At 49.6% G+C, this 24188-nt stretch overlaps 1 protein-coding gene across 2 annotated transcripts in view; it reads right to left on the reverse strand.

Annotated features, from left to right (window-relative positions):
* LTBP2 (latent transforming growth factor beta binding protein 2) overlaps window positions 1–24188 on the reverse strand; it is a 99808-nt gene that overhangs the window by 44427 nt on the left and 31193 nt on the right. For both annotated transcript variants that reach the window (XM_072762038.1, XM_026008596.2), the window contains exons 4-8: window positions 6983–7173; window positions 4691–4861; window positions 3957–4163; window positions 2900–3177; window positions 1750–1852 (exon numbers count right to left, since the gene is read on the reverse strand). In XM_072762038.1, the coding sequence (XP_072618139.1) occupies window positions 1750–1852; window positions 2900–3177; window positions 3957–4163; window positions 4691–4861; window positions 6983–7173 (950 nt within the window). The remainder of the gene's footprint in view (window positions 1–1749; window positions 1853–2899; window positions 3178–3956; window positions 4164–4690; window positions 4862–6982; window positions 7174–24188) is intronic.

Consider the following 24188-nt stretch of genomic DNA (forward strand, 5'->3'; position numbering starts at 1 on the left):
CTGTATGAAACTTTCTCTGATATGCAAATTTGAGCTGGGATCCCCTACCCCACAGTGAACAGATGTGCAGGTTGTCCACTGCACAAAAGCACCACACCTAAGAGAATTGCTGGCATTTATATTTATAAAGGCTATTTTGAACAAATGGAAGTGGCACCTTTCTCTAATTTGTACAAAGGTGCTATAGGACCTATCTGTGGTCCCGGCTGCCGTGTTCCCACAGCATTTGGCATTTGTCTAGTTAGTGCTATCTGTATATGCCCCTCCCCTCATACTCCAGACCATACGCTTGGAGAAAGGAGGCACCGCTTCTACCTCAGTCTCCACTGTCTTGCCAGGGCCTGCACACTAGGAGCTCCAAATGTAATTAATTAATGTAAAGGCCCATTAATGTAAAATCCACTGACTGAATGGAATGTGGGAAGTGGAAGTCTCCAGGGTGAGCCTAACCAGGAAGGAGGAGGGGACACAGGGGAAGAAGAAAAGTGGTGAGACCATCTCTGGCCTGCAGGGGGAGACACTGAGCAGCTCAAGACCCTCTTCTTCGTGGGGTAGTGGGTCCATTCCCTTTTCCCTTTGTGGAGGGATATTTTGTAGCAATAATAATAGCAGTTACTGTTTGCTGACCTAATGTAAGCACATGCCTCATCTACTTTCCACAGCAGCCCCGCTGGCACCATTACCATCTCCATCCTGCAGATTGGAGATGGCGCAGAGAAGGAGGTGAGCCAGCAGAGCTTGGGCTGGTACCTGCTATGTGTTGGATGCTCAAGCCCGGAAGCTTAATGCTACCCTCTGCTGCTTCACCAAAAGCTCCATCATACTGCAAAATCGTCCAAACTTATTTTTAATTTGGAAAATATGGTCACTGCTCCACAACCAAGTCTGAAGCTAGGAGCAGCCCTGTCCCTCCCACCTTTGGGCTCCAGGCCAGCCCCCTACAAAGCCAACTCACCAAGTTGACTGTTAACAGGCAAAAGAAATACATGCCAGGCCTGGGCCCAGGCCCTAGGAGTAGAGCCCAGAGGGAAAAGACAGGCGGGGTGGGCAGAAGCAATGTCAGGCACAGGCATCTCATCACCCACCTCCCAACTATAAGATCGATACCTTAGGAGAGCAGCATGAATGGTCATTTTGCTGACTCCCAAATCCTCAGTGCTTGGCACACACAAGGCTCCTGGTAAGTTTTTGTTGAACAAATGAAGGAATGAGTGAACAAATGAATGAATACATATTAGGTTTTTCCTACCATCCAAAAGAGGGTTTCCCATATCCCAAGGTCAAGGACATTCTGGGACAGACACCCAATAGGGTTAGGAAACAGGAGGTGAGGAGGTGAAGAAGAGGCATGGAGGCCCCTCCAGAGAGATAGTGAGGGAAATGCTCAGTCTCTGAATCAAGATCATTGAGCCTCTGATGCCTGGGCAGGGGGCTGAGGGGCAGAAGAGGGCCCTGCATGAGATGGGATCCCTACAATCTGGGCAAGAACAACTGGCAAGAAGAAGGAGCCCCTCCCAGGCAATCAGATAGAGCAGAGAGTCCAGGCTGCCTCTGGGCTCGAGCCTTATGAGCTGTCCAGAGCCTTAGCCACCAGCCAGAAGCACCCTCAAAAGCAGATCTGGAAAGCCTGCCCAGCTTATCAGCCCATTCTAACTGCCTGGCATCTGAGACCCTGGTGGGAGATGAAGTGGAGGCCAAGCCTTGGGAAAGCTTCATCCATAACCCTACACCCTGGCACCTAGCACTCACCTGGTCTGGGTGGGCATGGGGCACATGAGGTCACTCCCCAGAAGGCTCCCACACTGCCACAGCAATCCTCTTGGGCAGTCAGCTCCAGCAAGGGGTTGGCACACTGGAAAAGAAGCCATGGACACCAATCATACCCTCTTCCCTTCCCTGCCATGCACAGAGATGTCTCAGGAAAGCCTGAGGCAAGAGCTCAACCCCAATATCCTGCTACAGGGATGCCTCACCCAAGGGAGGAGAGAGAGAGTCAGGTGATGTCCTGGAAGGAAGCAGAGAAACTTACACTCCATTCCACCAAACCCTATATTTGGGGCCTGGGGACGTCCAGATAAGATCTGTTCTGTGCAGGTCTGCAAACTGTCCCCTTCCATGTCCCCAGCCCACAGAGGGTCCCAAAGGATGGGCTTTCCTCCATCAGAGTCCAAGGAACTCACCCATGATTCAAGCCTTCCCCATGAACAGGGCCTAGGCTCAGGGATACTACAATCTAAAAGGCCAAGGAGGATCTGGAGACTCAGAGTCCCTATCCCTTGGCTACTCCCTACATCCTCCAGTTCCCTAAAGTCAGGAGGGGTTTCTGGAAACAACAAACTGCAACCCCAGCAGAAATCATCCTGGGTCTGGCTTAGCCCATATTTTTAGGTGCCTAGACTCAGAAAAACTCTCTTGATTTCCCATCACTGACTATGGATGCCTCCAGGAGGGATGGAGGCTCTCTCATCTTTTAGCCCCAAGGCTTTAGGGTTTAACCTGCCTTTTCCAATTCCACATCTCTGTGACCCCAATCTCAACTCAATACCATACTCTTTCTAACAGCCCTACTGTCCATGCACAGGGAGTCCCAGGCTCAGCTCCAGGATGGGCCAGGCTTTACTGGGACCAGAGGATGCTGGTGCCCTTCCAGAGGCGGGTTCTTTTGGGTTCTCTTTGGAATGCCTGGCAATAACAAGTACCCAGCAGAGCCAAGGTAGGGAGGAGCCCTCTCGTTGCTCAGGCAATGTTATATCCTGAGTTTTCCCATATGGGGAATGGAAGATGCTGCAGACATTTATTCCGTAAGGATGAGGAGCAGAGAGAGAAGGAGAAGGGGCAGAGTGAGGGGCAGGCACTATTCTGGAAGTCCGTAGGGCCACGGCGGGGGATGTGCTCTCACCTGTCCATTCACGGAGCTCAGATAACACCGGCCCAGCCGTCCAGGGGGCCTGGGTGCTATAGGGGGTGGCGGCTGAGGGGCCTCTCCAGACCGCACGGGGATGCTGTTGCCGTCCCAATGGCTGTGGCGGGGGCTGGCAGGGAGCCGGGGTGAGGGTCTGGTCTCCACGCTGTTCTCCTCCGGGGCCTCGCCCCGCACCCGTGCTACCTGGTGGACCTGCACAGAGGCCTCCGGCGGGTGGTTGATATGCACTTTCACCAAGGAGGGGTTCACGGAAGCTGGGCACAGGGGCTGGGTCAGAGCCGGGCCACAGAGCCCCAGCACCAGCCCTGGGCCAGGCAGGCCACTGGCTGCATGTCTCCCCAGAAACTTCCTTCCATTTCTCCACTCTCTGCTCAAACCCCAGCACAATTCCCCAGTGAGGACAGGATGGAGCACAAACTCCTTCACTCTGCACCTTCTGAGGAAGGATCTCTCAACCTCCAAACCACCTTCCTGGTTTTTCTACCTGCCCCCACGATCCTGTACAACCCCTGAAATCTGGCCCAACAGACCCTGCAGGGCCCCACCTCCCACCCTCTCTGCTTAGTCAAAGGCTATCCACCCTTTAAGGCCAGCTGAAGCCCCCCCTCCTCCATCTAGCCTTCCTGAGCACAATCGGGGGGCTCTCCACCCCCTGACCTCCTCTAGAAGTCTATATTTTTGGTACCTTTACTTGGTACCTGAGAGCAGAAGGCAGGGGAAATGACATATTTTATAGGGTGATGCTGTCCTTCCTACCCCGCCCCGCTCTCCTGTCCAGGATGGAGGGTTCCCTGAAGGCAGGACCCTGCCTTGATACTGTTTGGTCTCATCCGTAGTGCCCAGTAGGGGGCAAGGGCAAAAAAAAAAAATTGAGTTCAGAGGAAAGGCAAAGAGAAGTTTAGGAAATGAACTAAATTGAGCCCCGGGAGCAGAGAAGGAGGGAGTGCGGACTGGAGGCAGCCGGCGTGCCCTCCACCACCATGCCAGCACCCCCACGCCCGCTCCCCAGCGCACCCCGCAGCCCCACACTCACCCAGCTGGTTGGAGAGGGGCAGTGTGAAGGTGGACTGCCGCAAGGGGCCTTCCAGCAGGGCCCCGAGCCGGGAGCCCCGCTCCCGCGGCCCTGCGTCCAGCTTCGGGGAGGGCAGGTGGCAGAACTTGCCGGTGGAGTTGGCGGGGCACCAGCACTCGTCCCGGCCGATGCAGCGGCCCCCGTTCAGGCAGGGTATCTGGCAGAAATCTGGGACACGGGCCTCGAGGTGACCGGTGGTCGGAGAACACGGCGGCCCCCACCACGTGGCCGGTGGGGCCAGGGAAGCAGGGGAGCGGGGGCTCAAATCTGGATGGCTGGGGGAGCCCAGCACACCCTGAGAGGCAGGGGCTTTCCAGGAGGCTGGGAGTGAGGAAGGGCGGATGAGAGCCAGTCCTTGCCTTTCTAAAAAGCCCTTTCATGCCAGGGCCCTGGACCCCACAGTAACTGGGAGGGACAGGAGGCCAGTGGCACTACTAATGCCCTCACTTCTCTGGGGGGGAGACAGGCCCTCAGGCAGGTTCTGGGGCTTGCCTTGAGTCACACGGCTAGGCTGTAACTGCACTGGGTGAGGGTCCAGCGTTCTGTGGCACTGGTGGCCACTCACAGAAGCCCCATTCTGAGAGTAGGAGGCTTCCTTCCTGCAGAAGGTCTGGGCTCCTGCCCAAGGCAGGCCTGTCCCTCTGCCCCCAACCCCCAGGACCTGGGAACCACCTGAGTCGGGGGAAGGGACTCACAGATGCGGAAGCCAGACTTGGGGTCATGCCCATGACCGCCCTGGCTATACAGGGTGGTGGTGTCACCGCGCTCACAGCTGTTGGAACAGTGCCCATGGGCACAAGTCTGCTTGCAGATGGTGGGAGTGAAGACGATCTTGATCTTCTTGATTTTCTCAGTGAGGTTCAGCCCTGCAGAGAGAGGGCTTGGGTCCAGGGGGCAGGGCTGAGAGGCACAGCTGTGACCTCCAGAGGCTGGTTAGAAAGGCCCCTGGGGTCAGGGGTGAATCCATCCCAAGGGCATTTGCTAAGTACCTACTAGAAGTAAGATCCCATAGTGGGGGCATAGTGGGGACAGGGTAATACCTTTGAGAATCTCACAGTCCAACATTTATTGAGAAATGTCAGTGTGCCAACCACTAAGCCCATGCTTTATGTACATTAACCTTTTATCTTCTTGAGTGAGTACTCTTTTAGGTTTAACAATTAGATCCTTGGCGTTTTTGAGGGTTACAATAGCTGAATACTGACAATGGTCCTATAACCAAGCTGATGTTTCTATTTTATAGTTAAGGAAACTGAGGCCCAGACAAGGTTAGGTTGCTCCAAGTCACACAGCTAGCAAGTGCCGCAGCTGGGCTTTGAACCCATGGGCAGAGAATTGACTGTAGCTCTGACTTGCCAGTGGGGGGTTTTCTAAGAGAAGCAGAGGAAGATAGAGCCTTTGAGAATCACTAGAGTCAGGTTGCAGAGTGCCCTGGCTGCCAGAGCAAGGGCGGGCACTATATTTGGTGGGTAGTGGTGACCTTTGAAAATTTTCAGTAAGAGATCAAAGAGGTGCCTTCCCAGCTGGAGTGTCCAGGTGGAAGGGGAGGCAGGGTGATCACGCAAGCTGGTTATGTAACACAGGTAGTGGCAGTGGAAATACAAAGGTGGGGGGTATTCATTCAGCATGGGGAGCCCAGGGAGGGAAGGCACAGGGCGAGGGCTTGAGGAGGGAAGTATCAAAAGTCTGCGTAGTCGTGTGTTCAAGAAGCTGTCCCCTGAAAGGCAGAGAGATGGAAGCCCAAAGGGAGTGAAGAAATAACTCTGTGGGGGTGTATGCGCGTGCAAACCTGTGTGTGAGAATGGGCACTGTCACTACATGGATCTGCTGATGGGAAGGGGCCAGGAGAGGGGGCAGGCTGAAGAGGGAGAAGGGAGAGAGTGCGGATAAGACAAGGGATGGTCTAGCATTCTAGAGAAATCAAGAAGGGTGATATCCCCTTTCCAAGATAGCAAGAAAGGAGGTCATGAACCATATAAAGGAATGAGTACTGACAGGGATAAACCTTGAAAACATCATACTAAGTTATACCAGACACAAAAGGCCACATTCTGTGGAGGTTCTGTTTACAACATGTCCAAGATAAGCAAATCTACGGAGACAAAATAGACTAGTGGGGCCCGGAGCCTGGGAGAGGGAGAGAGGGGCTTCATGGGCAGGGGCATTCTTTGTGGAGCAATGACCATGTTCTGGAATTAGATAGTGCTGGCGGTTGCACAAAATTGTGAATACACTAAAAACCACTGGTGTGTACACTTTAAAATGGTCAATTTTACGTGAATGTTACCTTAACTTTTAACATGGGAAAAAGGAAAGGCAGTGAGCTCAGGCTAGGGTTTAGGTAAGGAAGTGGTGAGCACAGTGGGACAGATGGGCAGGAAGGCGAGGAGCTCTCCAAGGGGTGGCAGGCGGCCTATCCATGTGCTCATGGGATGGGACATGGGCAAGTAGGGGCAGCTTGGAGTAACTGCTCTGAGGGATGAGAGAGAGAGACAGACAGAGAGATACTGGGAGAGAAAGAGATTGAGAGAGAGAGAGAGAGCAGGCACAGAGGAAAGGACTGTTGGGCAATGACCAGAATGTGCCAAAGTGTGAACCCACAGGGATGCTCAGTTGTCTCCTCTAGAAAGCAGAGGCCCTGCTGTGGCTGCCAGGGGAGGATCTGGCCAGGTTGGTCCGGGAAGGTTGCGGTTTGCAGGAAGGAAGAGGTAGAAGGACCAGGGCCAGGGAGGTGAGTTTCGCAGCTGGATACAAGGAAGCAAAGGCAGGATATGTGACAGGGCAAAGTCCCCGATCAGCTGGTTTGGGACCCTTGGAGACTGGCCCAAAGCAAGCCCTTGGCAACTGTTGGTTGATTGGCTGAGAGGTTGAGGGGCAGCTGAACCTCAGCCCATTGGTGATAGTGGAGGGGAAGCAAAGGTGAGGATGAGAAGGTCAGAGATTTAGATGCCCTGCTCTCCTAGGACCCTGAGACAGGGCATCCTTACCCCAGGGGGGTGACGGGTGGTCCAGATACGCTGCCTGCTGGGCGCCATCTCTCCGCTCAAGGCCTGGCCCTGCGGGCAGGGCATTGGAGGTGAGCTGACCATTGGCTGCGGTGGTTGGGTAAAGCCGGACGGTCCGGGACAGCCCCATGTGCTGCTGGGAGGGCTGGGTCTGGCTGAGCCCACTCAGGGTCCTGTGGAGATCATCATAAAACAGGGGGTTACCACCTAGAAGCAACATCCCTGTGCCCTCTGTCCCCACTCGGGCCACCCCCTCCCCCCTGCTTCTGCACTAGAAAAGTGTCCTCTGTTTGGCTGCCTTCTCTCCACCCACGGGCAGTGACTCAGGGATGTGGAGGTGCCCTGAGCTAGGGGGATTGAGGTAAGGCCCGCCAGTTAGCTCTGTGAGAGTGCCTACTCCTATGTGGACTAGCCAGGCTTTTGCTGGGTTATTCTGGGCAAATCACAGCCTCTCTGGGCCTCAGGGCCCTCAACTATAAAATGAAGGTATTAGACTGGTCCCATATAGCTCTGACATTCTGAGAGTCTTTGAGACTCTTAGGGACCAACTTCTGCCCCCAAATCAAGTCCTGCCCCCAAATCTATCCCCTGCCACTTCTTAATTCAACTCTTAACACAAATTACCTGTGGAATAGATGCCTAACAAATGCTTATTCATTGATTGATTTTGGGGGTGGAGACTAGACTATCTCTCTCATTTCTTTTCATTGTAAAAATATATAACAATATTCAAGGAGAATAAAAACCTAATTCATCATCCCCCTACCCCCACACAGCAAATACCTTTGCTCAAATAAATGTTCTTACCCTATTGTCATTACCTGTAGGCACAATTTAAATTTGAATTTTTCACTAAACATTAGATCATACTTTATACAATTTCGGTTTTCATATTTATCATCTCAATTACTACACGATAGTCCATCTGAAGACAAATCACAATTTATTCAGACATTTTCCGTTGCATAGATGGTTTTTAATTTATCACTGTGGACATACTTGTTTAACTTCTGTTAAAATACTCCTTTAGTAAAGGGGATTCATTATACTATTCTATTTTCTGTATGTTTGAAAAATACTTACGATAGACATTTAAAAAGGATTATTTTTTTAGGATTAATTCTATGGACTAGAGGGACCATATTGAAGAGTATTTTAAAAAGGTTATAAATGTTTATGGCTCTGGGTACACACAGGTGCATTGCCTTTTGAAAGTATCAAAATATATAAATGTACCACTCAGAGCACAACCTCAACATCCTAATGTGTTATTAATTTTTTCTACTTTTCTAATTGAACAAATATAAAATGGTACTTCACTGTTGCTTTTTATCCCCCTCCTTTATTGTTTCTGAGTTGGAAACTTTCTGCTTATGTCCTTTGAGATCTTAACTATTAAGCTGCCTCACAAATTTGAACGTGTAATTCATGTGTTTATTATTAGGCCATTCTACAAGGCGGCCTCCACCATAAATATCATGTCGCTTCACTGTGTACACGAACCACAGTATATGAAAGTATCTGAACTGTGGCAAGTGTGAGCACACTGTGGACACTGAAGCTGAGGGTGCAATTCCTGGTCTGAGGTTAGACTACTAGTAAATCAGGGCCCAGGGATTCCAACCCAGAGCATCCTGACTCCTGGGCCACCCAACAGACCAGCTCAGCCTGGGAGCATCTGCTCAGGCCTGGAGGACGCTCCTTCCCCCAGTAGATCCCAACCCTCACCTCTCCACTGGATTCCTTGCCCAAGTGGGATAAGGTGTGGGACCCTCTCCTTCTGTGTCTACTCCAGTTCTGTTGACCCCGGGTGCCTTGACCAAGAAGCAGGCTTCCTCTTACCCTTTCCTGGCAGGAGCCAAATCAGGAGAGATGTCAGAGGCTGGGACCCCAGTACTTCCAAGGCAATGTTTAGCCCTCCCCCATGCCCCCTTGCTCAGAGCTTGGCTCCTATAGTGTTTAATGCTGCTCTTCCTTCCAGGGCCACCAGCAGCAAATCCTTAACCTGACAGGCCCCCACCACGCCTCACCCTACTTCCCAAGTTTGGGGTCTAGAGTGGGAGAGTGGTTCTATTAGCCATTCGGGAAGTTCTAGGAGCTGTAATGGGCCAGAATCAGGAGCTCAGGAGCTCAGGCACCTGCTCCTCATTCCCAGGAGCAGATCGGCACAACCACCGGCAGCAGAAAACACAATCCTTTCAAGAGCTTCCCAGAGTGTGCCCAAGAGAGAGAAAGAGAGAGAGAAAGAGAGAGAGAAAGTGAGCTGGTGGATTGGTGGGAGTCTCCTGATGGCACCATGCTGGTCCCACGGCTCAGCTTAGTGTCAAACCACAAAGATGAAGGAAGTAGCTCATGCTCTGCCTTGTTCTGCACGTTTTTGAACTTGACCAATGAGTTGGTCAACCAAGAGTTCCCCAATCTGGTCAAGATGGAAACTCAAAGAGTTCTTTCTTGGTAGTTTTTTTTTTGTTGTTGCTATCATTCCTGTCACTTGTTTCTCTAATGGAACTCAATGCTAGTGGCTGCAAGATTCCTGAGTTCAAATCCCAACGCCAGTAGTTAGTGTTGCAGAGAAGACAAAAACGACCACCAACAAAGAAACTCCCGCATTCCCTAGTTGTACGTAGGACCGAGCTGTACTGAGGGGAGAGAACAGGATTAGGGGAGGCAAACGTCATTTCTTACTCTTCTAGCAGAATGGCCTGAGCAAGTTACAGAGCTCCTCCAAGCCTCGGGTTCCTCATTAGTAAAGCGGGAATAGTGACACCCCATCACGGGGCCAGAGTGAAGACTAAGAGAAACAATGAGGTCATGTGATTTCTCTGCAAATATAAGTAAATGGTCCTAGGTTGAAAATTATGCCAGAATTTTAAAATCACATGAATGACAGCAAAAGAAGAGCTAGATACAACTCAGGCATGCCACAGAAAATTCTTCTTCATCCAAGGGGAATGAAAGACTCCCCAAAATGCTATGTTATACTGTCCAAGCATCCCTCCAGGTGAAAGAAAGACCATGTGTTCAATCAGATGTCCATGCATTTTTAACACCTCCTGAACCCAACCCACTATCATCTACTGCTGGGATGGGGCTTTGGGATTAAATGACAGAAATCAAAAGTCTGACTCGCCTGATAGGCTCACAGCAGTGTAAAGGTGGAAGCCCCCAGTTCTTTGATAGGTTCTACTCTTCCACCAAAATTACTGCTATAAGGAAACCGCCATCTCCCTTCAGAAGCCCCAGCTTGGTCCTTAGAGGTGGACAGGGAGGCCCACAATGTGAGGAGCGCTGTGGGAACCCTGGTGGCCTCCAGCAGGTTGCCTGTGCCATCAGCACATAGAAGGTGGTAGGCAGGTGGGACGAGGCGCAGATTGTGAGCTGCAGCGTCTGTAAGCCCAGTCATCTGGCTTTGTGCTAGCTTCTCTTAAGTGATTCACAAGCCTTTAGCAAAAGCCCAGTTGCATGCCCCATTCTCGTCTCAGGTCGTGGGACATTGAGAAGGGTGTGGCACCATGTTGGGCCCAGAGTGGTCGTCTTCTTCTTCTTCTTCTTCTTCTTCTTCTTCTTCTTCTTCTTTAAGTTCAAGGCTATATTGTGGCTATTTCTTTTCTTTCTTTTTTTTTTTTTTTTGTATTTTTTTTTATTGGAGTTCGATTTGCCAACATATAACATAACACCCAGTGCTCATCCCGTCAGGTGACCCCCTCAGTGCCCGTCACCTAGTCACCCCAACCCCTCCCCAAGCCCACCTCCCTTTCCACCACCCCTTGTTCAGGTTCCCAGTTAGGAGTCTCTCATGCTCTGTCAGAGTGTTCTAAAGAAGCAGTGCCCCCTTAAGGACAAGGGCAGAGGCAACAGAGGCTTGCAAGAGCTTCACTGGGAATCAGGTGACTTTCTTGGACCACAGCCCCTGCCTCCACCCCAGGAAAGGTTCCTTCGACTCAGCCTTGGAAGAGCTCCTTCAGTGTCATCAAAGGATAGCAGTTCTTGAGCTTTGCTGACACAAGAATAGAATTTGCTATCTCTCTGGGATTCTTCCAGAGAAGTCCGGCCACATGGCAAGAACCACATGACAAGAACAGCTGTCTCTAGGCTGTAGGACCTCGTGGATCAGTGAAATTTTGAATCAAATGTAGGGGAACAACATAAAGTTGCCAGTTTTTTGTTTAGGTAAGTAAGAAATTCACACACACACACACACACACACACACACCCCTACCAATTATTGCCACCATAATTCCATGAAAGAAAAGACATTGCAATGCCAAAAAGAAACATGTGAATAAGCTTAACTTCATGGAAACCTCACCATATTGGCTTTATTTTCTTCATTTCTTCATGGACCAATGAAAACTTCATGGCAGGCTAGCACCAAGCCAAGAGGAAGCCAATGAGCTACATGATCCACCAAGGTCTGCTCTAGTCTGAGGACTTTTGGGCTCTTTTGACCAATTTGGGAGAACCCACTTCCTGGCCCTGCTGGCTGGGATCTTCAGGCCCTAGTGAAAACTGCCCAGATGGCGCATACCCACAATGATGCTGCTCAGTTCAATTCAGTTCATTCTTCCATCCTGAAAAGATATTAACACTGAGGTTTTCAAAAACAATTGGGGATACAAGTTGGTGAGGGGCTCCATGCCCTCTACCTCATCTAAATTCACCCTAGCCTGGAGGCTCCATTCTATCTACTTTATAAATTGGGCTTCCAAATACTGTTTTGTTTGAAAAGGCTTTTGCTGCTGAAAGAAAGTTTAAAACCATCACTGTAAGGTGCATAGAGTAATTAGAGATACCATCTATTGAGCACTGAGCCAGAGGCTCTAAATGCATCATCTTAGCCACATTATTTTATGGAATGATACAAAGAAGTTGCAGAATAATATAGATAGTATACTTCCAGGTTTGTGTCTTAAGAAAAACTGCTGTCTCCCCCTATAGATATTTATATAGGCATAGGAAAGATCTGGAAGGATCTGTAAACCGTGGGCTGCCTCTGTTTCTACATTTTTGGAATTTTTTCAGTAAAATATTTTTTTTTTACAGTAAACACATATCATTTTGTAATAAAAAGAAATCTATATTTTCTTTAGCAGCTCCATTTTATAGATAAGGAAACTGAGGTTCAGAAAAAGTCTGGTAAATGTGTGCCAATAACTTGGATCTAAGGCAGACTGTGATGGGTAGCAGAGGCACAGGAATTCAGATGTAAGAAAGACCACGGCATTTGAGCTGGGGCTTAAGAGAGGGATAGGATTTTCACAGTCCAAAATGAAGAGGAAGACATTCCAGATAAGAAAAATAGCATTAGGCAATGCATGGAGGAGGGGAGCATGAACCATTATTGCAGGGAGAGTAACAAGCGCAGTTGGATAAAGCATAGAACAGAGAGGAGGGGGCAACGAGGAAATAACACCTGTTCAGTGCTTACCAGGTAGCAGGCATTATCTAAAACTTAACTAGTGTATGACTTACTTGTCCAAACAGCCCTATGATCACAACATCTGCTTGGCCAAAACCCTTAAACAAAGTAAGAAGACAAATGACAAACGGAAAAATATGTGCCACTCCTATCATAAGCAAAGGACCAATCTCCACAATATAGAAAGAGCTCCTAGAAATGGAAAAGATTGACCAGTAGCCCTAAAAAGAAAAATAAGCAAAAGTATGAACAGTTCATGGGAAAAAATACAACTGTTTCCTAAACATATGAAAATATGTTCATTCTTTTTTTAAAATAGATTTTATTTATTTATTTATTTATTTATTTATTTATTTGAGAGAGAGAGAGAATGTGTGTGTGCAAGTGTGAGTGGAAGGAGGAGTAGAGGGGGAGGGAGTGGGGAAAGAATCTCAACTAGACTCCCTGCTGAGCTCAGAGCCTGAAACAGGGCTCAATCTCATGACCCTGAGATCATGACTTAAGCCGAAACCAAGAGTTGGACACTTAACTGACTGAGCCACACAGGTACCCTGAAGATATGCTCATTCTAAGAGATGTGCAAATGAAAACTACTCTGAGATAGCACTTTTTAACCCATTAGATTAGCAAAAATTCAAATGTTTAATAATAGACTAATTTGGTGAGATTGTCCTGAAACAGGCACTCTCAAATGTTGCTGCTAGGAATGTAAATTGATATAAACCCGATGAAAGAGGGTCTATCCACACTGCAGTGCATCTATGCTTTGCTCCTGCAGTTCCACCTCCAAGATGATCCCACAGATAAACCTGCCATGTAGGCACTGCCTTCACCCTGCCCAGGTCCCCTTTGCAGCAGCTGGTGCACCTTCCACTGGTTTCTTCTGAGTCTTGCTCTAGGTGAATGGTAACCACCTGACAAGCCCCACCCACCACCAATGACTGCCTAAACAGGAAGTTCAAAAGCCCTGCCTCTTGCTTCAAGGTGGGAAAATTCTGCAAGGTCCACCCTCCATCATGCCTTGGCTTGATTTCCCTGGGACCAGTCCTTGTTAGGCTTTTTCCACCTTCGCATTCTGCTTCCCGCCCTCCCTTGGCAATGCCCCAATAAATCACACACATCAGAATCCAGGTCCCAGCTCCACCTCGAGGGGAATATGACTACAGACACTTGTTAATGTCCAAAATGATGGATGAACAAGGTTATTCATAGTTGCACTATTCTGTAATAACAGAATGTTTTGCAAAGAATAGAAACAACTTAAGTGTCCTTCGTAGGAGACTGGTTAAACAAACTAGGATATATCCACAGGATGGAGTCATATGCCACTGAAACAGAAAGACGTGGCTCCTCTACATCTATAGGGAAAGGTCTCCAAGACATACTGAAAAGTGAAAAGATAGCACAAATCTGGCTCACTGACTGTCTTTATATGGACAGTGAACAAACAATGGTTTTTAAAAATATATTTAAACGGTTGAAAAAGGTCAAAAGAGGAATATATTTCAGGACATCAGAAAGTGATATGAAATTCAAGTTAAGGTTTCCATAAATAAAGTTGAGTTGGGACACAGCCAAACTCATTGTCTGTAGCTGCTTTTGTTCTACAATGGCAGAGCTGAGCAGTTGCAGGAACCATATGCTGTATAAAGCCCAAAATATTTACTATCTGGCCTTTTATGGAAAAGTTTGCTGACTCCTGGTATAGGGTATGTAAACTTTTGTGTAAAAATAGAGAAAACAGGCATATGTGTTGCATTTATTTGCATCTTTATAAAGCAACCTTGGAAGGCTACCTTGGAAACGAATAACAGTGGTTACCTATGTACGTGGGGTGGGAGGGAGTGGGAAGGGGGTGGGTGGGGAATAAACTCATGACACAATTTAATGAGTGCTTGTTCTGCACCAGGTTCGATGCCAGTAATGCACATTGTACACATCTATCTCATGTAGGTCTCTAACTCTAAAGAGTTACTCATTTTTGCCCATTTTATAGTCGAGAAAACAGAGAGTTGCAAGTTTCTATCCCTTCCTGAAGGTTACAGAACTCCTGAGGGCAGAAACCAGGTTACCAAACCAGGTGTTTATCCTTGCACTACCCCACCATTTGTTATTGCTGTATCACCGTTTTAAAGATGAGGACACTGAGATTTGGGGGGATTGAAGAAGAATAGGTTCTAGTCCATATGATGGACAGAGTGAAATACAAGAGAGGTGTCTGGGCCATACTGAATGGGTGAGGAAGAGTCCCTGGAGAAGCCCTTCTTTCACTCATTCAAGAAGCACTTACTGAATGCCTACCACTTGCCAGACACTGAGGTCCAAGGATGACAAAGACCCTCTGACTCTCTCTGCTCCAGTGGAGTTTGAGCAAAAGTCCCAGCAGTACCCCAGCAAAGGTGTGGGGTCATAGGGGAGCCACATATTAGCCTTGAGATGTTCATGGTCTTCAATGAGGTCCAGAACATGATGAGATAGGACTCTTCAAATGATTATTACTCTGGTGAAAGATGATCCAAGTGCAGATGGACCAGAGAGAAGAGGACTGGAGGCCAGAGGAACCTTTGGCTGTGGTCTAGGCTAGTGGTGACCAAGGATAGGACCAAGAAGAAAGTCTGGATTCAAGGGATATCTAAGTCATAGAGAATTCCCAGTCATGGCTTAGACCAATGAGTGGAGGGAGTTCCAGGAACCAACATCTCAACTGGGAGATCCAAGAAGTGGCTCAGTTTTGACACGATGAGTTTGGACACAATGAGTGTTGGGTGCCTCAAGACGGTGCCTCCACATGGGAGATGCAGCACTCAGGAGAGCGACAGGGCACAGCCCAGAGTGTTGTAAGGGTAGAGGTAGGTGGTGGTTACGGAGTTAAGGGGGAGGGATGCTATCACTCTGGGAGAGCATGCATAACAAACCACGCTTCAGAGTTCCCTGCTGGGCTGAGGCTTTAACTTCAGGCCTTAGCCTGAAATTGGGCTAACACTTCCCAATTTCAGGAGGGGAAATGTGTTAATGGACAGACTAGTCTCAGTTCTAAGTTTCATTCCCATAAATTCGTCTCCGACCTTTGGCACCTGCTACCACCTGTCTGCTCACACACGATAAAACAAATGAACAAGCAGTAAATGAATAGGAAGGGAAAATGTGGCGGGGGCCCATCACACTCCACCCGAGAGCACGTTCTTTTCATGGATACATCTGTGTGCCTATAGCTGGGTTTTTATTTTGAACTCACAGACAATCGTCATAGTTTCTGCTAATAAAACTGCTCTCAGCTCTAATCAGGGAATTAATTTCATCGATGGCATTCCTTATGACTTCCAGGCACCCTGACACCTAAACACATTGAAAAGTATAGGAGTAAAGAGAGAATAAACAAGGGGAATGGGGGGCCTGGGGATGACCAATTCCTGAGGGCAGACAGAGGAAGAAGCTGTGAAGGTGTCAGAGAGGAAACAGCCAGACAGGAGGGGAACACGGAGAGAGAGCACTTACAGACAGGAGGGCATTCCCAGAATGGCTTCCTGTGACTACAGGCCTGGCTAATTGCAGGTGACCAGACACTAGCCCCTTCCAGGTGGCTCAGTCTCCCTTGAGGATCTGGGTGCTGGCAAACCTAGGGAAGCCCTCACAGAGGTCTCTCTGCTCCTTCTCTCCTCAAACCAGGCAGACCTCACACCCAGGCCAGGGTCAGCCAACCCTTGCGCCAAACCCAGGGACCCAACGTAGTGTCACCAGATATCCTGTTCCAGGCCCTGCCACAAACCTGCCCTGCCTCAGCTGAAGGCAAGGGGGCACCAGGCCAGGGTGGTTAAGGAGGAGGGGACACTGTGGCTGTGGCATAGGAGCCAGCAGCCCACTGATCTAGGTGATGTACAGCTCAGGGGTTGAGCAGGTGAGACCTGGCTTGGCTAAGACTTAGTAGCTGTCACTCTCCAGCGTCTGGGTACCAGATGTGCTAGGTTGGTGGGTTTTCTGATGATGCTGTGAGGAGGTGAGGGCTGGAGCAACAATAATGAATATTTATCAAGCGCTAGTTCTGTGCTGTGTGTTCCTTGTTACACTTGCATTATGTTATCTGATCTTCACAACCACCCCAGGGGTAGCTACTGATCTTCACAACCACCCTAGGGGTAGCCCCATGTTTCAGAAAAGGAAACTGAGGCACAGAGAGATTAAGGAACTTGTCCAAGATCATTCGTCTAGAACTGCTCTGTCCAACAGAACATTCTGTGGCGATGGAAATGTTCTATAGTCTGCACTATTCAATACGCTAACTACCAGTCACTTGTGGCTTTTGAACACTTGGAAATGTGGCTAGTGTGGCTGAGTTTTACATTAAGTTAAATTTAAATAGCTCCATATGGCTGGTGATTACCGTATTGGACAGAGCAAGTATGAAAAATGGAAGAGTCAGCATTGGAACCCCAAAAGTGTATCTTGGCCTCTAACTATGTGGATAGAGGCTCCCCTGGCTGCCCTCACTTTGTTCTCTGTCCCTTGAAGGCTTCACTCTTACCCCAGGCACCAGGGTCCCCTGGATGTCCTTGCCTGGGGGAATCAGCACCCTCCTAAACCTTGCTCTCTTGTCTCCCAACACTGCAGTATCCATCATCAGATGTGAGGGCTGTGGCCGGAAAGAGACTGGATTTGCAGAGCACAGACCCAGGACCATGCCGCAGGGGAGCAGGACTTTTCAAGAGCCAGAGCTGACCAGTGACATGGTGACCTCTGATGAGGCAGGAGCTTCATGTGCCTGGATAGTGGAGCTGTGCTCCTGAGTGCCGGAGAGGAAGCCGCAGCCCTATGGGCTCGTGGTAAGCTCGGTGGGGTAGTGCCCAGGGGACACAGGCCCTGCCTGCTGCCTGGCACACTGATGTGGCATCATCAGCGCCTGCACCCTCACTCTTTGGTGCCCTCCTGAAAGGCGTGAGAGCTGGCTGTCCCCAGACCTGTTCTGTTGCTCACCCTGCTATGCCCACCCTGCTGTGGCTCACCCTGCTATGCCCATCCTGTCACCCCTGGGCCTCAGTGGTCAGCCGGAGTCCCCAAGCCAGCCCCATTTCAGGCACTTGTGAGTCACAACCTCCTGCTACAAGGCCTGAGTCTCTAGCTCTTTCTGTGCCCACATCCAGGTCTGAGAGATCTGGAGATCTGGACATAGACCCCAGGGGATGCCTCTGCCAGGCTGGCAGGTGGAAGGGGGCAGTCTGTCCTGTTTAGTCTCTGCCCACCATGCTCTCCCCGCCATCTCAGGAGGAAATCCAGCACCCCTGTCTCCTTGCAGGTAAATAAGAGGCAGAAGTTGGTGGGAGTTGTGCATGTCCAGGGGAATGTCTGTGGGGCACAAGGCTGGCCTGGGGCCTGACTCCTGCCTCTAGAGCCACCCTGAAGTAGCTGCCGCCTCAGTCTCCCAGGGGTCCAGAGACCCCACTAGGCCTCACGGCTCTCCTCTGTCCTCTGGATCCCTGTCCCCTCATGTTGACAAACCCTTATGTACTGAGCAGCCTGCCTTGTAGGCTATCAGGCTTCCAAGCCCTGGTCCCTTGAGACTCTGCATTGCCCTTTTTTTTCTCTCCCAACTGGGTAGGGAGCAGGGCAGGAGAGCCTGAGTGGGCTTCCCAGGGTCCCAGAAATGCCTCTTATTTTCTACATAACTTGTGTAAGTGTTATTGCCCTCTCCCTCCCACCAGACGAAAGAGCCCCTCCAAGAGTTCCTCCGCCTCCCTCTGGGCTCAGCAGACCACCCAAAGGTGGGGCTGCAGTTTGGCCAGGAACACAGATCCCCTTAGAGAGGAAGGTAAGGGATCAAGTCTTACATTGTCTTTATTTTCTCCATAGAGTCACCACAGTGCCGGGCACACAGGTACTGTCCCTCGACAGTCATCATAATGCACCTTCAACTTCTCAGTGGCCTCTTCCAGCTCGAGGTCTCTCCACTGGAGCTCTCTCTCCAGTGCTGGCGGGGCCCCATCCTTCAGCCAGCTGGAGCCAGCAGGCAATCTGAAACCTCTGGCTTCAACTTCCCCTACGAAGACTTGTTCCTCACTCACCTACTTCCAAGGTACATTTATGAGCATCTCATAAGGTGCACAGTCCCACTCAGGTACTTGCAGGAGAGACATATCGCTTCTTTCATGCAGGGAGGCAGAAGGTGGTGGGTATGCACTTGGCACCTCTGTGTGGACTACAGAAGGGCCCCTCCCTGGGCAGCCAGTTCACAGAAGCTGCCCCATTTCCTTCATGGTGCCAGGGTTGGCTGAGCAGAACACAGGCTAGATTTCAGCCCCATTCATGCCCTGACTGACATCTTGCATGGGGCGCAGCACCCCTGGGATAAGACCCTGTGCATGGGTGATTCATAACAATCCAAGGGTGGAAAAGCAGCAGGTGCCAGGAGTCTCACAGCTGGATGCATGGGGAAGGCATCCTAGTGGTTGTGTGACATGAGCTGGAGAAAGGGGTCAGGAGCGCAGAGCCCACCCAAGGCAGAGAGAACCCTAAGGGGACATATCCAGGCATGTGCTATTGGTGTTCGAGGAGGAGGAAGCCTATCTGGTTAAAGATAAAGGAGAAGAGGCCAAAGATGACAGTAAATACAAGCAAATACCTCCATAGGGCTTGTAACATCCAGATGTGGGTCTCAGCATTTTCCATACATTAACTAAATTTAACCATCTTTAAAATCAGAAAGCAGGTATTTTTATTATCCCTATTTTACTGATGAGGCACAGAGAAGCTAGGTGACTCCATCTAAGGTCACACAGCCAATGACTAACAGAGCTGGGAATCAAACACAGATAGCCTATAGGTGTTCTGGTTCCAGAGCCTATACTCTAAACCTTTACACTATCATGGCAGCTTGAGAACTATGTTTTGAGGCTGAGCTGCAGAGCCAAGAGTCTGGGCCTTATCTTGTATATCTCACGTGCAAAGCTCATCATGCCCTCCATGCTCACGCCCGAGCTGCTGTGGTGGTATGGTGGTGTGCATGGCAAGTGCTCCTGGGAGACTGGGGGAGGAGAAGGGGCTGGAGGTGAAGCAGGGAAAGGAAAGAGCTTTAGGCTGACAGGTGGAGCTGGGACCATCTCCCAAAGCCACGAAGAGCCTGGCATATGGGCATTTCACCATTGTCAAATTGGCATGAGATGCCCATCTCCTGAACCCCTGAGTCCCCAGCTCATGGCCTTTGGACTTCTCTATGCTCTGAAACACACTCCCATGCACAGAGCTTAGCAGGCCTGCCCTAGCAGATGGCAAACACAGGCCTGTGATGTCAGATGAGCTTATCCCACTTTTGCACCTGCCCAGATAGGCCCACTGAGGGGGCTGGGGTCAAGGATTGTGGCATCATCCTTCCCCTCTGGGGCAGGCCAAAGTCCTGGCAGCCCACAGCCAGCTTGCTCTTCTAGGGGCTAAAACTCTAACCTGGGGTGATAAACAAAAGGAGATTTCTACTAGTGAGGAGTCTTCACCCAGCCTCATAGCATCCCAAACCTACCAACTGATTATGTGTCAGACATCCACTACAGGCATTTCACTAAAAAAAATTTTTTTTCCCAGACTCTATGTTGATACCTCATGTGGTTAGCACAGCAACCCGTATGATAAAGGAACTACCACTCCCCCATTTTACAGAAGAGAAAACTAAAGCAGAGTGAGGCTGTCACTCTGGCCAGGATCATCAGCAACAGGGAAGTGCTGAGGTGGGGTCTTGAGGCCTGAGGTCTGCCTGCCTTTGATGGGTGATATTTGCCACCCTGTGGCTCACCCTTGCCCATAACTAGAATTATCACTAGGGCCAGAAACACATTCAGGTGGTCTGGACAACCTCTCAGAGTCTCCAGGTACCGCTGCTGCCTTTCTTATGTAAACAAAAGGCCCAGGTAACCCCAGAGTCAGGGGACAAATAAGAGTGGGTGCCATCCACAGAACACTTCAAAGATGCCAGATGCATTTGGATATGTTAGTAAAATCCCTTGACAATTCTATAAGGTAGTGACGGAATCCCCATCTTACAGATGAGAATACTGAGGCTTGTCTGGTTAAATCACTTGCTTGTGGCAGCATGGCTGTTAAGCGGCAAAGCTGAGATTCAGATCCAGACTTACCTAACTATAAGACATCAATAGTTTCATGATTCCTCCCTCACACACACCACTGCCTACTCCAGGGGCTCTGACCTTGACTCAAGAACCCCAAAAACAGAAAGAAATGTGGGATGAATGGTTCCCCAAGGGTGTGTCTGAGGTTTCCCTGCAGTACCCCCTGCAGTACGTCTTGATTCCCTTGAGAGGCTACCCCCACCCTCTCTGGGTGCACATATGAGTGGACATGTTAGGTATTAGTCAGGGGCTGAGGCTCCAGGCGGGAAAGGCAGCGTAGACTACTGGCTAGAAGCAGCAATGTGCTAGTTCCAGGGGTTTTAATTTGCAATCTTCATTTTGCAAGGAACGGGGATTTTTCTTTTCAAAAAGCACTGGACTTCCTTGAATTTTAGACCTTTCACAAATATTTTTTTAGGAGAAAAAAGAACAAAAAACCCCCACAAAATGCCTGTTGCAGCTACTCACTTCCACAATGAATCACGGACACAAAACCACAGCTATGTGGCTAACAAAGGAACTATGTGTTTTCACATTTTGTTATTGGAAATCATTTAGCGATCTTCACGATGTCATCTGCAGACAGACACAGACGTACATACACAACCCTCTTGGTCCTGGGCAGCCAATCTTACAACTATGGTTATCAGATGACTTTGCATCTAATTCATTTTTCCTTTCTGATCTTTTTCTGGGAAATTATCCTGCAAGCCTTAAATCTTCTTCCTTAGACCTCTCCAGATGTGGTGGTGGTGGTGGTGGTGGTGTGTGTGTGTGTGTGTGTGTGTGTGTGGTGTGCATGCGTGCGCGTGTGCGCACACACACACACACACAGACACACACACACACACACACATGGCAGTGATCAGGAGAGGAAGGCTGAGACACTAAATCAGTTTTCCACGAATGGAAACAAGTATGTATTTGAGCCCCATTTTTACTACTGTTATCATAGTACCAGTTTACTTTGGTAAAGCGATTTTCACCCGGGAAGCAAATTAACTTCACTAACCAGTGGCAAATTAATTAACCGATGGCAGATTTAAAGGTCGCATAACCAGAGAAACTACCAGACCTATAAATCAGAAACTTCCTCTGCGTTCCGGACAAGGGGTGAAACCTGATATACGGATGTTGGAAAACCTTGAGCTCAAAAGGAGAACTCACAAGGCCCCCCAAAAATCTCCTTGATAATTTCTTAGGCATGTTCTTTCCTCCAGCTCTCCCACCCATGCTGCAACCACATGCGTGCGCGCATGCACACACACACACACACACACACACACACCCTACCCGGAGGGTGACATTCACTGAGTAGCCACAGTTCTGTACAAAGCAACCGGATGGGACAAACCATCCCTTGGGGCATCTGAAAAAAAAGCACTGACTGTCTTTCTAGTCCCTGCTTGCTTCATCACTCCCTAACCTTTTCCTTTCAAACAAAAATCCTAGAGGACTTTGGTCAGTTAAATGCTGTGTATGAGTACAGCCACAAGCTTGAAATGTTTGTTGTTACTATTTTTTAAGCTGGATGCTGGGAACTGCATACATTATGTTTTAATGATCCCAACAAGCCGCCTTTGTTCCCCACACACGGCTGCTGAGGAGAATCTGCTCCAGGCTCTTACGGGGTTTCTGTAGTTTGCTGCAAAGACACTGGATGCCTGGCCTGACCCCGTCCCTGCGGCTCCCTCATCAGGCCTGCTGCTCTGCACTGGCCTGAGCTCACCTGCTCTACAGGCTGTTTAGCAAAATGCTTGCTGGCAAGGGTTCTGGAGTCTTGAGTAGAGCGGGGCTGGAAGGGCCCTTTCCCTCGGTATCTTCATCGCACAGTTGGGTTAACAGGAATGTCCTCCTCATAGTGTCAACTTGTTAATGTTCTGAAGATCTTCCACTTGCTCCTCTAGAGCTTTCTCCACCCCACTCGGGGCCCTGGGAGGCTCCTTCGTCCCCTGCCTTCCAGTCCTATTCAGCCCAAGTGAGAGTCCAACAAGAAGGCAGGAGAGGGAGTGGAGGTATTGATCCTGCCAATGCCCTCCTGACAAGTGCAGTGCAGGGGTGGGAGGTGGGGAGAACACTAGCAGGTCTTTTAACAGAGGCCACAGTTCTGTGCTGGCCTGTGGCTATAGCTGCTCTGGTTCTAGTAACTACTGGCCCCCAGCCCCTTCAGACTTCCCTACACAGCCACACCCGGGATATTCCACCCCTTTTTCTGTTCCCTCCAACTCTGTCCATGCCTCCTCAAATAGACCCTTTATCAAACTGTTCTCTCTGAGTGTGCTGTCTGTTTCCTCCTGGAACTCTAACTGATACAGATAAGAAAGAGTAGAAGCTCTCGAATATTGAGCACTTAGCCATGTGACTCAGCACTTCTTTTACATTATTCTCACCACAACCCTGTGGGGCCAGTATTCTCGTCTTCCTTTTACATTGAACTCAGGGAGGTGAAGAGACACCCAGCATCAAATGGCCGTGAGCAACAGAATTGGATGAAACAGAGGTCTGACTCATGACCCGTGCTCATAACCACTACGTCACATGGTCCCCATTTTCAGGTGGCGCCTGTTGAGTGCTCTGCACAGGAGGGCCAGCTGACTCAATAATGTTCCATAAATGGTGGGTTAAAATAACAACGATACCACCCACAAAAAAACCTCAGTCCTAAATTCTACTCTAGCATAACCCTAGCCCAACCCTAGCCACAACCTAAGGTTAAAGTCGCATCATAATACCACACTAAAGTTATCCTCTCATCTTTCCCTCACCACCACCCTCTTGTGAAATAGTGTTACCCCAACCACAACCTCAGTCCCACCCAATCCTAACCCGACATTCACCACTGTGACCACAATTCTAGACACCCCATTAGGGTCAGACTAGGGTTAGGGCAGTGGTGAGCCCTGGGAGGTCTCCCATACCCCTCTGCTCCTGGGTGATTGTTCTCATCCCATTGGCAGGTGTAGCCCTGCCACCTCTCTCCATTTAGACTCCAGGTGATGGGCCAGAAGACATTTGTGTAACATCTACTTCTGCGTGTCACTGAGCTGCTGACTTTGGGGTGGGGAACACAAGGGGAGGAAAGACGAGGGTAAGGAATCTAGTACAGTGCCTGAATCATGGCAGGGTGCAATCGACGCTATTGATGGTGGTGATGAAGAGGGAGGATTGGAAGAGGGAGAAGTTCTGTAGCTTTCTCTATCATTTTGCTGCAGGCTGTTGGCAGACAGGAGGGAAACAGCTCCTGTCTCAGAGATGCGTGAGGGCCAGGGCTGGGCTGAGAGGGGTTCCCCCTCTGCAATATCACCCAGGGAGGTTCTGAAAATCCTCAGCTCTGGGAGAATCCTGGCAAAGGGAGTCATGTAGTCTTCATCAGAGATTTTGCGGCTGCCTCAGGCCAGATGCTCACCTTCAGCTTAATTAGGAGAGAAAGGAAGGCAAAAGGAAGTGTGCAGGAAGTGGACACCATTTCCCTGGAACCCGCCTACTTGTCCTATGTGGGGAGCAGGAGACGTGTTAGAAGGCGCTGGGCTCCCTTTATCCCTGAGGACTCAGAAGACTGAACTTGGCACCTCCACCAACCTGGTGGTATCTACACTGAGGTGCCTGGTGGCACCTCAGAAGGGCTGAGTGCTCCTTCTTCATGATCTCTGTCAGGACCACTAGG

This window comes from Vulpes vulpes, chromosome 6 (genome assembly GCF_048418805.1).
Source record: "Vulpes vulpes isolate BD-2025 chromosome 6, VulVul3, whole genome shotgun sequence".
Classification (NCBI taxonomy): domain Eukaryota; kingdom Metazoa; phylum Chordata; class Mammalia; order Carnivora; family Canidae; genus Vulpes; species Vulpes vulpes.